We start from the raw sequence: 16754 nt of genomic DNA, 5'->3' as shown, positions 1-16754 counted from the left end.
CTAAACAAATGGCCACAGTTTGTGCAGGAAAACTAAGTCTGGGAAAGACCTGGCAGCAGTTCTCAGACATGCATAAGTGTGCTGCAAAATAATCTGCCCTTCATATCCCTGTGAAATAGGATAAGAATCAATGGGCTTAAATTGAAGCAAAGTAGGCACTACCAGAGATTTTTTTTTTTTTGTAGTACAAGAAATGGAGCATAGGAATATGGAATATGTTGCCTAGGGCAACTGTAAATCATTCATCACTGGAGTTTTGGTCTAGCAGCTGGACAAATACTGGTCAGGAACAATAAAAACACAAATAGTCCTACACTGGTATGGTCACAGAGACTCTACAGCCCTGACCTACACACCACTACCCCACTGCTCCATCCTGAAGCACTCAGAGTACTTTTCTTCACAGCCATGCATCCATGAAGGTAGCAAGTTACATACAGAAAGAGAAACATGTGATTTTGCTGATTTTCCTTTTCTTTAAATGACTGATATCACAATAAAAAAGATAAGGTCTGACTTTACACTGGGCAATCTTTCAGAACCAGTAATCAGAGATTCCACCTTTATATTTCAAAGTAAGGCATACATCATTCTGAAACCAACTGGATGACTGCTGCAGCATTACTGATGCATGCTAACAACCTCTGCAGGACAAGTTGCCCATCCTAATTAAAAAGGCAGAGATTTTGTATGCCCCAAAAATCTTTGAGTCTAAGCAGCAGCTCGCAAATAGCATAACCTGAAATCGCTCCTTGCTAGGAAAGACAAACCACTGAATACCAATAGAATTTTAGGCTGGGTTCAGGCTATCTGAAGCAGAGGCTGCTTGTCAGACTTGTGCCTAACTGGCTGCTGTCCTGAACTCTGAGCTGGCTGCTTGGGCTCCTGAGCCTGTCAGCCCTCTTTTACTTTGCTGTTCCACACAGGACGGTTTGATGATGCTGCATTTGGTTGCTTTGTTCTACCAACCTACAGCAGTTTTGGCTGGCAGACAATGTACAAATGAAATTATTGCTAATATTATTACCCATGGTGGCATTTGAGGCTACCATGGAAATGTTAATTGTGTTTCAGAACCCAGAATTTAGATGCCATTTAATTCAGCTAACCCAGCTGCAGAAGCACCACGTGGCCACGCAGGGACAGCCAGGGCCAGTCAGCAAAGGCTGCTTCCAGCTCAGACTCCGATGGACACCCTTGGTGACTGCAGTGCTGTGAAACACTCTGCAAAGCCTTTACCTTTTTGGTCAGTGAGTCGTCCGAGTCAGAGGGCATCCTGGTGGACACGTGGAAGATGATCTCCACGGTGGAGGTGGCGTAGTAGGGCGCGGTCTGCCCCGTGCTGCCGTTGCGCTGCAGGCCGCCCATGAACCCGCCGTGCGTGGACAGGTCGACCTGAGGGAGCCAAAGGCACAGACAGCAGCCACCTGAAAGCACTGACACACCATCAGGATTTGCTCCTAATGAAATCACCACCCTAGGTTTCCATAGCCATCCCAGACAAAAAGAAGTCTTCCCCTACAGCTCTGCGATCTTTCAGTTAGATTTGTCTTTCCCGTGCCTGTATTTGACATTGACTAAAAGTAAATCTCTCTGAACTAGGTTCTGAGTCATTATCTACCCAGCTATTTTGCCTTCTTCCAGCAAACAGATTCTGCCACAGACTGCTGGCTAAGGGCTCTGTGGGGCTCTGAGCTCCCGCTGCCAGGAGCATCACCAAAGGTAGAGGAAAAACCAGAAAAACCACGGAAGAAACTGAAGATTTTTACAGAAAAAAAACCCTTAGAATAAATTATTCCAGAAGTTCATTCAGAAGAAACACCTCTCTGAAGTCAAGCCTGAGTCCAAAGGCTTGTTTGTTTTCCCAACAGCACCAGCCTGAGGATGCTGCATCTCGGTGTGGCACTTGGATCCTTAAATGTGACACGCAGCTACTCTGGATTTCCCAAACATCAAAATGTCCATGGCATTTAGATTATGACACACCATTCTGACAAAGCAAATTAAACCCACACATGTCATAAAGAACTCCTGTGCTGAATGTGCTCTGACCATGGCAAGAGCTAAAAGCAGCTAAGCATCAGTGTGTAGCAATTTTTTTTTTAAATTAAAAACTGTGCAGTGCCACCAGCAACAAGGCAGCTTGTCTAAATTATGTTACCTCCCAGCCCAGCCCAGCAACAAAATCCTCATAGGCCTGGCTTCCCCTGGCGTTGGCCAGGATGGAACACTTGTCCTCCTGTCCCTCAGCGATGTAGAACACGGCGATCTTGTGAGTCTCACGACTGCCACGGGATGGAAAAAGAAATCAAAATTAAACAAGTTTCAACTCAAAATTATTTTTCAGATCCCCAGCACTCCAAACATATGACCAGATGCCCACATTCAGCTCCATGTGTCGATTTTTTTTATGCACACAAATACATCCCTCACTTTCAGATTTCCCCCCCTTTTTTTGCCTCCAAAACCTCACTGCAGAGACACCCCAGTTCTGAGAGCAGAGTCAAGCCTGCTCCTCCTGTACATCAGCCACAGAGCTGCTGCCCAAATTCCAATTACAGGGTTAATGACTCAGATCTGTGCAGCACTGCAGAGACAGTGAGGTGGCACAGGTGTTAATGGGAGCATAATTTGACCTACAGAATTTTAATTACAGGGTGATGACATACAAGGCAGAAGAAGCATTATTGACTTTCAGACCCTGGGCAAAGTTTTACAAGGCTGACAGGGACAGTTGGCTTATCTGAAAATATGCAAAGTGCATTTGATGTGGAAACTGCTGGGATACAAGAAACTCAGAACTCTGCAATGCTGCAGATGTTTTTCAAACAGCTCTATGTCAAGTAATGAAAAAAACTCATAAAATTCAGAACTTCTTTCTGCCACTTCCTGGCTGGGGAGCACACCTGGGTGGATCACCCCTCAAAGCACTGCTCCTGACACAGGGATCACTCCATACAAAATACTGCTTTGTATCAGCTGTACCCAGGTCACAATCAGTTTGATTCCCTCACCTCTCAGCTAAAGCAAACTTGAAAAAAATCTCTTATTCTTGCCACTGATTTGGAGTTCTCTGTACACAGACAATGTGCCAGCAGAGGTGGATTTTGCATTCAGGCTACAGAACTGGAGAAACAAACAGTAAATTTTCACACCAATATTTGGATTCAACAGGAATGAAGTTTTGGTTCTGGTGACTCATTCTTCCTTGGGAAACACGAACCTTATCATTGGTGTGCTCAGTACACATCACCTACCATTGGCGGGAATCCAGATTTTTCAGTTCTCGCAGCAACTTTGAATTTTTCTTCAGCAGATGAAAGCTTTTTCTAAAAATAAATAGGAAAGGTTTGAAGGCAAATGCAACACAGTGGAGACACGGTATTTCAGGATCCAAACAGCTAAGAGAATTAACAAGATAGGATTTCTTAGAATTATTGTTATACACAATCTATCGGTGTGTATTTCAAACAACCACTGAAGTTCAAAACTCTGCTCTTACCCCCAGCTGTATGATCCTCACTTTCTTAAGTGTGTTAGGGGTAAAAAGTGGGGAGAGTACCCTAAGCACGTTCTGGATCCTCTCTTCCTACCTTCTGTCCCAGGAGTTCATTCCCAAGTCGTTCAGCAGCAGCCGACAGAAATAAAAGGAGGCTTGGGGCTGGGCAGGAGGCGGTGGCTCCTGGCGGGCCACGCTCATGCTGCAGTCCGAGCTGCACTTGAGGATGAACTCCCTTTCCTGGGCACTCTGCTGCAGCAGGGCCTCGGTGATGGCACGCTCCTGCTCGGCGCTCATCCCGCAGGGTGGCGGCGCCGGCTCGTTCAGCTTGCGCTGCGGGTGCGGGAGGCACTCGGGGCTGCTGCTCCCGATCCTCTCCAGCAGCTGGTCCAGGGCGTCCTCTCCCTCCTCCACCTGGGAGCCATCGCTCTGGGAAAGGCCATGCTGCTGGAGGTCGCTGGAGATGGTGAAGGCAGCGGCCGTGCTGCACTGCGGCAGGCAGCCCTCCAGAGGCCCGTACAGGACGTGGCCATCCCAGGAGTACTTCCCTGAGATATCCCGCACGATCACCCGCACGTCCGAGGGTGCCGCAGCCGGCTCGGTGCCTGCCTTCTTCTCTGCAGGAATCTGGAGGTAGGAGATGAGGGTGCTGTCGTTGAACACGAAGAGCTGCAGGTTGGGGCTGCGGAACACTTCCGAGCACAGCTCGGAGGACTCCACGTAGGAATTGTCGTGGTTCTCGCTCAGGAGGCTGTGGAGGATGGCGGGGCCCCCGCTGAGCGGGTAGTGGCTCAGGTGATTCACCAGGTGAGTCATGACCATCCTCGCTGTGAGAGGGATCAGCTCCAGATTCCTCCTTCTCTTCTCTGAAACCATCAGGGAAAACACAATGGATCAGTAAGAGCAGCAAGAGGCAATACAGAAGGAGCACCTGCAGATTTCTGCCACGTTGCAGCAGCTTGCCCTATGTGACCTGCTGATCCTTCCTGTTCAAGGAAATATTTCCAACAGCTTTCCAAGAAATCCTACCTAGTCCACAGTTTTATTTTGCTTCACCACATCCCCAAAGCCATCAGAAGAGGAGGGTGACATGGCAGAAAAGCCAAGGCAAACCAGAGATGTCACTGCAAAGCAATGCTCCTCCATCCCTGGCAGGTGGGAAAGTGAGGCAGGGAGAGACTTCCTGGATACTCAGATGGTCCCCTCAGCACAGGCACATCCATCAGTTATTTCATAAAGTTACTATGCTCTGAGTTACTGCTGTGCCTCCACCTCTCCCATGGGAATGTTATTCCTTTTATGGCCAGAAACCTCCTCATTTCCAGGTTTTTTCATATTCAGCATAAAACTATTTCTCTGTGGTTTATGTTTAGAAGATGTAAAGGGAAGGAGTTTCTCTTTCCCTTTACATCTTCTAAACATAAATTTGTTCTAAGGAGCAGCATTGGCAATGAACTCAAACATCCTATCACAGAGGCAACTGGAATTCATCCAGAGAGAGTTGTGCTCAATTCTGAAGGAACAGTTGCTACATGCAGGAAGGAGAAGCAAGTTTCCAAGGCAGAGATGGAGCCTGGAACACTGTTTCCTACTGCTGCACACACACACTGGCCCAGCCCACACTCTGGGCACGCCCTTACCTTCAGCCACGGTGAGCAGGTTGCCCAAATCGGTGGAGGAGGGGCACTGGGCTGGCTCTGAGGAGCTCCTGATATTCCCCAGGGGCAAGAAGGGGTCGTAGTCAGAGGAGGAGAGGTCGGCCAGGCTCAGCACATAGTGGCTTTGCTGCGTGTAGGTGCTGGAGCCGTTGATGCAGCAGTGCAGGACCTGCGGGGACACGGAGCCAGTGACAACCTAGGACAGTCCCCAACACACCCAGCGAGCAGAACCCCCCCAGTTCTGACACACTACACAACCCACCCATGTCCAAATTCAGCATTTCTAAATTAACAGTCTCCATCTGCACTGATTCTGTGCTTGTAACAGCTCACTTCAGGGCTTGTTCTGTATTTTTACAGCCCACTTCAAATAATCCAAATATTTCTGCAAAGATTATTTTCCCTGGCTCATTGTTTTAAGCATTTTACCTTTGTCTTCATCATCCCCTGTCTGTTTTATGTCTCTAATCTTATCTTCTTAACATTTTGCATTTGTAACTTCTCACCTGGATGACATGATTTTCTAGTGCTCAACAAAGCTGCTTCTGTGCCTTCTGGGTGTGTGAAAGGCATCTTTAAACAGCCAGGCAGAGTAAATCACCTTCCTTCCCTCTACTCACTCTGTAAATATAATCCAGCAAAGGAGCTCTGGATGCATGTTGATCCTCCACAGCACCAGCAGACACGGGCTCCAGCAGCATTTTCATGGGCAGTGCCATGCACCAGTCCAGCAAGCAAAGCAGCAGTGAAACTATGAACTGAACAAGAAAATGGACCACAGTGTTTGGGTACACTCTATTAAACTCACCCATATCTTAGGGTATGAATGGCAAAGTTTAAAATTCAGCTCTGGTTTGGGGCAACCTCATTTAAAACCCCCCTCAAACAGCACAAAGAATGGAGACAGGTCTTTGCAGTGACACACCTTCTTATCCGCTTCCATGGAGGAGTGCTCGGCACCGGGCAGGAGGAACGCGATGGTGGCCACCAGGATCTGCAGCCAAACAAACCAAGTGTCAGAAAGGCACTCAGCTTCTTCCTCTGCAGAGACAGACTTTCCACAGGGTGTGGAAGACAGCTCCACAGGGTGTGGAACAGGTTAAGTTCTCCTAGGTGCACCCAACTGCCTGTGCCAATCAACGAGAACATTTTACTGAGCATTTTGCACACAAGTCACTACAAACGAGGGACATACACTGGTCCAGGGAGTGTAGCAAGTACCTCGCTCACAATAAAAAAAAAGAAGGAGGTAACAAAATCACAGCAGCCCAAGGAAGGGATAGAGACAACTTTGCATATAACTTTGATTTCCATACAAACATTTTAAAGAATCTGACATACTTCTGTAATTTTCCGGCACAGGGAGGATTCGTACTCCTGAAGCTTCTGCCAGTAAGACACCAGCAGCTGAAGGATGTCACAGGCCACATGAGCTACCACCTTGTTGGAAAACTGGAAGAAAAAAGGCGATTAAAAGCCAGATAAAATATTCAGGTACAACACACTGCATTCAGTTTTTTCTACATTTCATTATTTTACATCTTTGCAAAGAATAAAAAACGTCAGTGTTGTGAGATCACATGGTCAGCATTAGAAACCAGCAGGTTTGACACTGTCTGGGAGATCTTTTCTGTGAGTTTGCTGGGGAAGGAGTCTATAGGCACACAGGCTATTTTTGCCAATATTTTGCATGCTTTCACAGGACACCACAGCAGCAGCCTGTGCCTCAGATTATCAGTGGTTATTTGCAAAGTGGAAATGCCTTTTTTTCCCCAAAGCACAGCGATCAGAGCCCGCCACAGCAATACCTTCAGTGTCACACCTATGACATTGATGGCTTTCTTCACGTGGGGGTGCCTCATACACTGAATTATTTCAGTGCCTCAGATTATCAGTGATTATTTGCAAAGTGGAAATGCCTTTTTTTCCCAAAGCACGGTGATCAGAGCCCGCCACAGCAATACCTTCAGTGTCACACCTATGACATTGATGGCTTTCTTCACGTGGGGGTGGCTCGTGCACTGTGTGAGCTCCTCACAGATCCACACGCCGAGGCCACAGATGGCTATGCATCTTTGTGAAAAGGGAAAAGGGAGCTGGTCAGGAGATTTACAGCAATGTTTAGGGGACAAAAAAAAAAGGAAAAAAATGCACAAAGATGAGATCTCTCTTTCCCCTCCAGCACAACAGGCCAGCCCCTTCATGGTGCAGAGTCAACTTCACAGGACCAAACCACAAGGCAGCAGCAGAAGATAAACAGCAAGAAAGATTTTTCCAAGCCATAAAAGGTTGGACTTGATAATGTTAAAGGTCTTTTCCAACCTAACCAATTCTATGGTATTTTCCCATTTCTTTTACTTGGTATTTTACCTTGCAGCTTCACATGGCTCCTCTGTGGCATTCTTCAATAAAATATTTATGAGGCAACACTAAAATAACAAAATAAATTAGAATAAGCATCTTTTTCATACATCTACCTTAAAGTTGTTTAATTCTGACATAGTTACAAGTGAAGTCACTTTAATTCCCCATCTGTTGTTAAAGCATCTTTACCTCATGCCAGTTGTATTTTGTCAAGGGAGAGACATTGATTACAACTCAAACATACAGGCCCTTGAGGACAAATCAAATCAGCTTACAGCTAATGTACAGGCAGCAACAGGAAATCAATTCATTTACAGTGTCAAGGGGCAGTTACAAACAACAAGTGGTGGTCACTACATAGAAACTGTAGTGTTTAGGTTCAGACCAAAACGTTGTGAAAAATTTAGTGTATTATTTAGTACAGAAAAGACAAAACTGTCTTAATTTTAGAAGTAAGACACCTCCAGTGACTCTCCAAGGCCTGATGAAGAAGCAAGAACAGGAGCCAAGCATGTGAAGGGATTTCTGCATCCCCTTTGGTTCTGCCTGCTCAGGCCACACATGAGGAACTCAGAGATTCCTCCCCAGCCATCCGTAATTTTGAGCAGTGGATCACTGTGTTGCCTCACATTTATCAAAAGCAACAGAGGCTTGCATAAGGGCAACCACTTGGGCAGGAATGAAGTCACTGCATAAGGAAACCAGGTTAGGCTACCTAAGGATTTACAATAAATGTGGCTTTACCTTCAAATCTGCAGCTCCTGTGATGCTCTCACCAGCTTCTGAGATGGGTCCCAACTGTGGGATTCCTTGATAGGTGTTTGGAAAGCACACAAGAGCACCAAGGATGGTGTGAGCTTCGGAGCGGGGAGCCTGGAGAAGGGCAGGCAGGCAGAAATAGTCACTAAAAAAAAATTCCCTAAAATAGTCACTGAAAACCCTTCACTACATGTGGAGATGCCTCCAGCTCTGAGGCCAGTGGGCAATGCCACACTCAGCCTGCTAGATTCACAATGCAGCATCCAGCTGTCCCAGGGAACACAAGCCAGGAGCTTTTCCTCTGCAACTCCAGCAAGAGCTGGGTGTGAGCAGTACCTAACACACACCTTCCTGCCCCTGCTTTCCCTGCTGTGCTCCTCTATTCTCCTGGTGAGGCTGAGCTGGCTCCACTCCTGAGCATACCATACATCCTTAATACGTCCCCTCATTACCCAAGCTGACAATCAGCCATTTGATGCCAACAGGAAGTACAGAACCCCCTGAAGAACAGCTGAGAGAGGAGGTGAAGCACTAATCCAGCACTGCTATGAGGTGATCCTGCAGCACAGAGAGGAGTGGGTGCAGAACCCACTCACACACTCACTGCACAGGTGATACCAACATGCAGAGAGATCCCTGCTCCAAGAGAGCCATCAAAAGCACCAGAGCAAGAGCTATAAACATATTAACTACTGTGTAACATTGAAAATGCAACATACACCCAGTTCTATGGATACAGGAGAAATGGAAGAGGGTGTTTTGGTTTATGGCTTTTCCCTGGAAAATTAAGCATCCATTTCTTATTAGCATTTAAGCTTTGGATCAACAGTGAGGCTGACCAGGGTCTTTGAGGGCTGATGGAAGAAGCGTGGCTGGATAACCATTCCAGCTCTGCTGAAACTGGAGGGGGCTGTGGCCCTGCACAGGGTCACCTGCTCAGCCACACAAATGTCAAGAGCAGCAGCAAAAGCCCTGAGCCAGAACAGACCAAAAGGTCTCCCATGAGCTGGTGCATCACATGCAACAGAGCTTTCCTGTTTCTCCTAGGACTGCCAGACCTTTACCTTTATTTTGGCAGCCCCTCACTGACTTGCTATTTTACTTATCCTTCAATAATTTAATGGTTTAGAGTCACATTTCTGTTAGTGCTGACATTTAGTGCTGAGATGCTGCATCACCCAGAGAGCTCCCTGCTCTCTCTTGCTGTCTGCTCGCTGCAGTGGCGCTCATGGCACTCTACAGGTGAGCGGGACACGCTTTCCTCACGCCTCAGCCTTTGGATCAAACACCTCTGCAGCACCAGTGTGTTCCTTCTCCCAGGATTTCCCACCCCAGTATCCCCCAAAGAGCCCAGTCAGCGTGGCTGTGCTGAGCCAGCCGCGCTCACCTCCGGCGTGTCCGTGCTCAGCACGCGCGCCGCCGCGCCGAGGAAGTCTCCGATCAGCATCGTGAAGCCAGGCAGCCCCAGGAAGAAGAACCATGGCAGGCAGTGCTTTATGACGGTGTTCAGGATGTCCTGCAAGAGAAGGCACCTGTGAGAAAAGCCAGGAAGCCCAAAAGCAAAAGGGAGAGTGTCAGAAGACTTAACTTTGAGGTTTGAGAAGATTTAACTTTTGAGGTTCCCTGGTCCCATACTGAGGTGCAAATTCCCAGAGCACTGTGTGCAAACTGACCTCCACGGAATCACCACCTTCCACTTCAGGGGTGTGGAGTCACCAAAGTGCATTTGGTATTTTGGAAACATTTGTACCCCTAAATTCCTGTTCAAGGCTCATAGCGCCATTCACGTCTCTTCGTGCCTAAACAAAACCATTCTGTTAAACAAGACTTCGGATTCAAGCATCCAAACATTGAATGGGCTTAAGATGAAGCTCTGCAGCAGTGCAAAGGAGTGAGTTCCTCAAATCTCTCAGAATTCCATGCCACAAGAACACGAGCTGCCCCCTCAGGCATGCTCCCTGCTTCAGGTGCCCTGAAGGGACAGAGCATCCTCAGCTTTGCTTTGTACCCTGTGGTACAGAACACATTCCAGACAAGCCTTTCATCTCTAATCCTTCCACATTTTAAGTCTTCACAGTCTCTCCAAACCAGAGCAAAGTTCCCATATTTGAGTTAAGATTTCTTCCCTGCAAGCTTTCAGCAGGTTTAAAATTAGGCCTAAAATCAATACAATCCTTTACCTGTGACACTGTATTTGCTGAAGAGTTACATCAAGCTATTTCTATCCTGAGTAGATAATTATTTTCCATTCAATAAAATTTTGAGAAGTTGCAAAGGAAAACCCTTTTCCATGTCCATCCTTACTGGCTTCACGATGTGTAAAAGACAGCCTGAGCTAGAGATCCCCATAATGTCCTCTCAATCTCACACAGAACCTAAAGCTGTCAAACACATGCTCAATCTGCAGCAGAAGCTAAAGCTGACAAACCCAATTTTCTCTTCACAAAAAGATGCTTGAACTTCTCCATTGTTTTCTCAAAGCCCTCTAAACACCTGCACAGCTCCTTCTTAGTGTTCCACTAAGTGTTTGCAACACCAGTATCCTATGAAGAAACTGCCATATATTCAAATAAACAGTATTGGTTTTTAACATAGTAGCAGATAATGCTTTCACTTTCCTGAATAAGATAAAATGCCACTCAAGTTAATGTTTAAACTTGTTTTAATCACTTCCTTTGATACATTTCAAGTCAATATGGGTCAATGCAAACATTGAGAAGCAGAGCAGATGGATGCAGCCGCTCATAAAGCGGGCGGTAAACTCTCGGTCGGCGCAGAACAAAGGACATACCTTGTTATAATTAAGGGCTGATTAACGCTCTGTGCTGGTCCAGCACAGCACACCTGTACAGCAGAGCCAGGTAAGGCTGGGCTGGCCCTGAGCAGGGCAGCAGATGGGAGCAGGCTGCTGCTGACATGTGCCACAATAAAAGAGCCCAGGCTAACCTGGCCGGGGAGGCGGTGGCACAGGGAGCTGCTCCAAACAACTGCATTAACTCCTGTCCTCACCCCAGAGCTCCCATCTGTCACACACCAGGGCACGGATCCCTGCACACAGCACTTCCCGTAGGGGGGCAAGGAGAACCACAAAACATTACTGTCACACACGAATGCTGTGACAGCACACACGGTCCAAAAGGCTGCAGGGATTTACTTGCCAGTTACGAGATGTAGTGCTACTGAAAATAAATCATTTTCCATTGAGAGAAACCTTTCAAAAATCCCCTTTGAAAAGCTCTTGAAGCAGTCCTCAGCTTCCCTTCAAATTCCCAGTGCAGGCTGCTGGCTGTGGTGACACACACCCAGGAGGGAGAGCATGACACAAACCTGCTCAGCCGGGCTCACCCCAGGCACTGAGCACATCACCCTGGGCACTTTGGGTCACTGCACTTCAGCTGGGCTGGGCAGGCTGTCCCCTGCCTGGGGAGGGCCAGCACCAGCCCAGGACAGCACTCACAGGTAGCCTGCCAGGTTTGTCCCCTTTCCCAGACAGCAGAGTGCCCAGCTCACAGCACCACAGGATTTGGGGCAGCAATCTGGGGGCTCAGGGAGCTTATCAGCAGAGAGAGGCTTGTGAGAGGGCGAGGGAGCCAGGACATCTGTGCTATCAGTGATAGGGCAAAATCAGGTAATTCAAACAGAGCCGGGCTTCCTTCCCTCCCTGCAAACGTAAACTCTGGGTAGCAGCTCCCAGCCTGGTCAATGAATCACTTTAATTGAATGCTATGTACACAGCAACTGGAAAACACAAGCCATAAGAAAAACATATGGTGATGGCCGTGGAAATTGGTTTACTCATTCTGCACAGTGTTGTTGCTTTACTTCTTTCATAATTGACCTTTAGAACGATAAATGTGTAAAATAATTTTGGTTTATTATGGCTCCAAACCTTTCAGCAATTACACAAAATGAAAATTTAAAAGGAAGTATTCATTCTGGAAGCATTTCCATTGTTTACATAATTGCACAGCTATAATTTAGTGTTCATGTTGTTAAAGAAAAGTGAAAAAAAGGACCATTATGGACTATTTCAATTCAGAATGATGCTCTGCGGTGTTAAAGCTGGGGAAGAGGGGAAAGGAGGAGGCAATTGCCTGCATGTTCTTCTCAAATGCATTAACCCTATAAATGGCATCATATTTCAGTGCAGGTTAATCTAGTAATTCAAATTATAAGGTTGTAAACATCCACTGAGTAAGCAAAATAAATTTATGCAAGTTCACTGAAAGGTCAATTGCAAAAATATTCTTCACCTAATTTTTGTTCAAGATTTTGCAGATTACAGGTGTAACCAAATAGCCCGCCAGCTGCCCTCCTCATGTTTCCAATTGTCCCTCCACAGGAACAACATGGATTTTTCACTGAAAGTTCACTCTGTTCCTCACCAACAGACACCTCACTGGTAGCTGAGATCTATGGGATGGCAAAGATTATTAATTTACAGAAGGCTTAAGACTTCCCTTTTCTGCTTTAAAGGAACAAATGCTTCCATTTACTTATGCCAAGTCTTCCTACCTACCATGAAGTTTTAGGTAAGAGTAAACTTGTCAAAAATTAAGTTGCAACAGAAATTTATGAAGTATTTTGACAGCCTTGAGAGATCCAGGATTAATTTATCAGAAAGCTTCATTTTAAGGTGCCAAGTAAAACCTAACCCCAAACCAATTACATTTTATAGCCCAAGTCCCTCAAGGCTGGAATACAACAGAGGGTTTTTTTTAAATTTCTCCCATTTTGGAGCATGTCTGATACTTTCACAAGTGGGGAGAGCAATAGGATAAAGGACTAGAATAAATATTTTGGTTTGTGCACACACAGAGCACGCAGTGGATACAGGTACAAGGGTGTGGGTGCCAAGGCACTGCCTGGAAGGTGGAGGTGGCTTTGTGTCCCCACACAGATCTCTCCCAAGTGCCTGTGGCAGCACTGCTCTGAGCTCTGACAGACAGAACACAAAAGCAGAATTTGGGTGGGATGGATGCAACTTAGGAAGGGCAAATGAATTACAACAGAATAAACAGAAAAGAACAAAACTACCAAAATCACTCCTAAACGCACAGCTCCTGCAGTTGGCAGGACCTGGCTCCCCCTTGCTTCCAGTCAATCTTCCAGCTCTTTTATCCAGCACTTCCCACTTAGCCTGGTCTGGGCAAGCAGAGGGGGATGTGAGAGTTCCTATGAGACCCTGGCATTTGGACTTTTGTTTGTCCCTACTGGAAACATGCTGTCTGTTAACACTTTCTCAAAGCACTCAAAGCACATAATGGGAGCACACAGGCAAATTTTCCACAGGAAATGAGATAAGGGGTGGATGAAAAGAGGGAGAAAATCATGGCAGCCATTGGAAAGAAGTCTCGAGAAGCTAAAATAGGGGAATCTAAGCCTTAATAGACTACATTAAGGTTATTACATTTTAAATGGCAGTTTAAAGAATCTCAACAGCACGATGGTTTCTGTACAACTAAGAAGCCTCCTGTGCAACACCATCAGGTAGAAAGCCAGGCAAGAAGCACCCATTCCACAGGGGACAAAAGCAAAGCTACTCACTTATTGCACCTTTACAGGGCTGCTGCTGCTCCTGGCTGCTGAGTGACAACTGGGCAGATGTAGGCACTCAGTTTGTGGTGACTGGGAGCAGGGCTGCAGCCCAACCCCATCCCCAGTGGGTACAGCTGTGAAAAGAGGTGAGCAGCACTGACAACAATGAGCCATGGAGTGCCCAGGTGTGCTGAGCAGCCACCAAAGGGAACACAGGGCACACAGGGGCAGTGCAAGAGCATGAGTGGGATAAAAAGGTTCTACTGAAGAACAAGAAAATGCTGATGCTTGAAGCCTTCCTTGCTGTCAGTTGTAGCCCCACCATCAGGCAGAAAGATACAAAAGCCCACAAATGCTGGTTTGGTTTTTTTTTTTTTTTTTTTTTTTTAATGTCAGACCAATGTTAACACAAAGAGGTAATTAATGACTTCTCTGGTAGCAGCTCTGCTGAGAAATGCTTCCTATTACAAATTAGCCATTTTCCATACAGAGAGCTCCAGTGGGTGGTTCTACAGAAGCTTAGAGCTGGTGTAACTTCGTTTCTATTATCACCTATAATGCTTTTGGAACAAATAAGGAGGCTTTGGGACAACTTTGGGACAATGGGCACTGGTGCCTCAACATCTCTACTGACAGAGCTTCTCATCCACAGCATCCTTGCACTGCCTAAAGGAACTGAACTAAAACAAAGCTGCTGAGTGCCCTGGCTGCAGCCAGGCTGTGCTCCACAGGCAGGCCTGCTGCTTGTGCTGACATTTAATCACCCAGGACATCTGCCAGCTTGGCTGGACTGTGGTGATTTCCCTCTTATTCCATATTTAAAGTTTGTTCTGCTCTTCATATCACTGAACTGAAACAGCCACCAGCAGAGTCTCCTCCCTTAGCCATCCATTGTCTTTTCCACAGAGAGCTCTGAACTCTCTGCCTTTGATTATGTTCTCAAAAAACACAAGTGTCCTCCTCCAGAGGTCCTCTGGCAAGTAAGCATGACTATACTTTAAATTTGTTAAACTCACTCTCAAAGTCAGGAATACAAGTGACCCCCTTGCTCACTTTGCAGGTAACCTCTGAGCGCCAGGTGACACCTCAGCATTGGTGACAGGTGGCACCAGGCACAGTAACTGATGCTCACCATGGTAATAGGGTGAGACTGGCCAAAAAAATGACACTGAGCAGCAGAGGGTTGAAACCTGAAAAAGGATTGAAAACCTGGCTCTTTTTACAGTGTCCCTACAAGGTAAGCACCTCACCTGCACTTCCTTCTCATCTCAGACTACGAGCAGAAATTTAAACAGAAGTTTATACAGAAATAAGAAAAGGCAACACAAAAATCCACAGAATTCTTAGGAGACAACCATCAGCAACCTCAAAGGATTATTTAAGTGCCAGAAAGACTCAAGCTGAAGAATCCCAATTATGCCATTTTCTGAGAGGCTATGGTAGCTTTTGGGATTGTGTTTAGGTCCTTTTGTTATTCAGCAAAAAGGAGGAAGCTGTGGAGCAACGAGACGCTTATCGACTTTTTCAGGTGAATGAAGCAAAAAGTACTGTTACAGTAAGCAGCCAGCAACAGTAATAAAACAGCAACAATAAAACACATTTCTATTCCTGGTTCAGGTATTTGCAAAACCTGTGTGTTAGAGTGTCAAATTTTGGGTTGATTAACAAAGCTGCATTTATTACCCAAACCAAAAGACACACCCGGTTGCAGCTGCTCCAACAGGAGTTTTCTGACCATCAGGCTCACCTGGCAGCAGAAGGCAGCTATGCCCACCCAAACTGCAGCAGTCTACCCCACAGCATCCCTACCAACCACTCCCCAGGAACATTTCCTGATTTTCAGCCCCTAACCATAGGTAAAGTAAACCCTCAGCATGGCAGTGAACATCCCAGTTCTCTTTCCTTCACGCTGGAGGCCAGAGAGGGAAGGCTGTGAGCCTAAATGAATGTCATTCATAAAAAACACAGGAAAAAAGCCCAGACTAGGCCAGCAGCAGAGCAGTGCCACAGGCTGGAGCAGTTCAGGAGGGAGGCACCCCACAGATGGTCACTTGGCCCTTGACCCTGGGCCCCTCCTGTGCTCCCTGACTGCAGCTCGCTCCCTGCACCCGGCTTCTCCCACCTGGAGAGGTGATGCAATTCTTGCAGAGAGTTGTTCACTTCTCCAGGGATGTTTGTTGTTAGACACTTCCACATGGACAAATTAGCTGCAGCTCATTACCCTGCTGTCTCCTCTGCTGAGCTAATTGCTACATTCCGGGCTCGGAGAGCCGAGGGAGCCTCCTATAACATACACCCTCCTCACACTGCTCTTTTAGGCACCCCCCAAGAGCAGGCTGCAAAGCTGTACTCATTTATAGCATATTCAAAATTGGATTATTTTGTTTTTCTAGCAGCACCAAAAGCTACACAACGCAGCAGCAATTTCCTATTTTCACATCCTTAAGTGAGTGAGGAGTGAAAAGAGAAATACAGTTCGAAAAAACATTTTGGTCACGCAGACCAAAATATTGAAAAGCATTCAGGTCGAAGAGGTTCCTGATTGTAATACTTTTAATTATGTAACCACCTAAAAAAGCTCTTCTGAAGTAGCCAAGGTGATTGCCTGGAGCTGGGGTGTTTTTCTGTGGCTTTCCCACATAAATGGTAGAAATTGCACTAGTGATCCATACAGAAGGAAAATTCTTCCATGAGACACCTCCTACCATTCCTTCTGTGAACACTCCTTACAAGGGAGAAATTTATGCCTGTGCTTAGCAGACAAACCCACTCTGTATTAAAAAGGCCACTCCACTTTTACTTTATTTCTGAAATCCTGGAAAGCATGCTAGGATCCCTGTTCCAGTGATCCTGTTCCCTGTGATTCCACACATTTCTATGATAAAAAGGCTCCCACTCTCCTGAGCACCCAGCAAGCACCTTGGAGCCAATGGAGC

At 46.5% G+C, this 16754-nt stretch overlaps 1 protein-coding gene across 2 annotated transcripts in view; it reads right to left on the bottom strand.

Annotated features, from left to right (window-relative positions):
• Window positions 1-16754, bottom strand: part of RALGAPA2 (Ral GTPase activating protein catalytic subunit alpha 2) — a 92526-nt gene that overhangs the window by 43165 nt on the left and 32607 nt on the right. For both annotated transcript variants that reach the window (XM_050972029.1, XM_050972030.1), the window contains 12 exons: window positions 9668-9796; window positions 8266-8394; window positions 7528-7586; window positions 7122-7230; window positions 6499-6609; window positions 6083-6151; window positions 5778-5915; window positions 5140-5326; window positions 3594-4365; window positions 3258-3329; window positions 2162-2285; window positions 1240-1395 (listed from right to left, as the gene is read on the bottom strand). In XM_050972029.1, coding sequence (XP_050827986.1) covers window positions 1240-1395; window positions 2162-2285; window positions 3258-3329; window positions 3594-4365; window positions 5140-5326; window positions 5778-5915; window positions 6083-6151; window positions 6499-6609; window positions 7122-7230; window positions 7528-7586; window positions 8266-8394; window positions 9668-9796 — 2055 coding nt within the window. The remainder of the gene's footprint in view (window positions 1-1239; window positions 1396-2161; window positions 2286-3257; window positions 3330-3593; window positions 4366-5139; window positions 5327-5777; window positions 5916-6082; window positions 6152-6498; window positions 6610-7121; window positions 7231-7527; window positions 7587-8265; window positions 8395-9667; window positions 9797-16754) is intronic.

The sequence above is a fragment of the Serinus canaria genome, chromosome 3 (assembly GCF_022539315.1).
Source record: "Serinus canaria isolate serCan28SL12 chromosome 3, serCan2020, whole genome shotgun sequence".
NCBI classification, from domain to species: domain Eukaryota; kingdom Metazoa; phylum Chordata; class Aves; order Passeriformes; family Fringillidae; genus Serinus; species Serinus canaria.
This window is presented reverse-complemented; position numbering and strand designations above follow the sequence as displayed.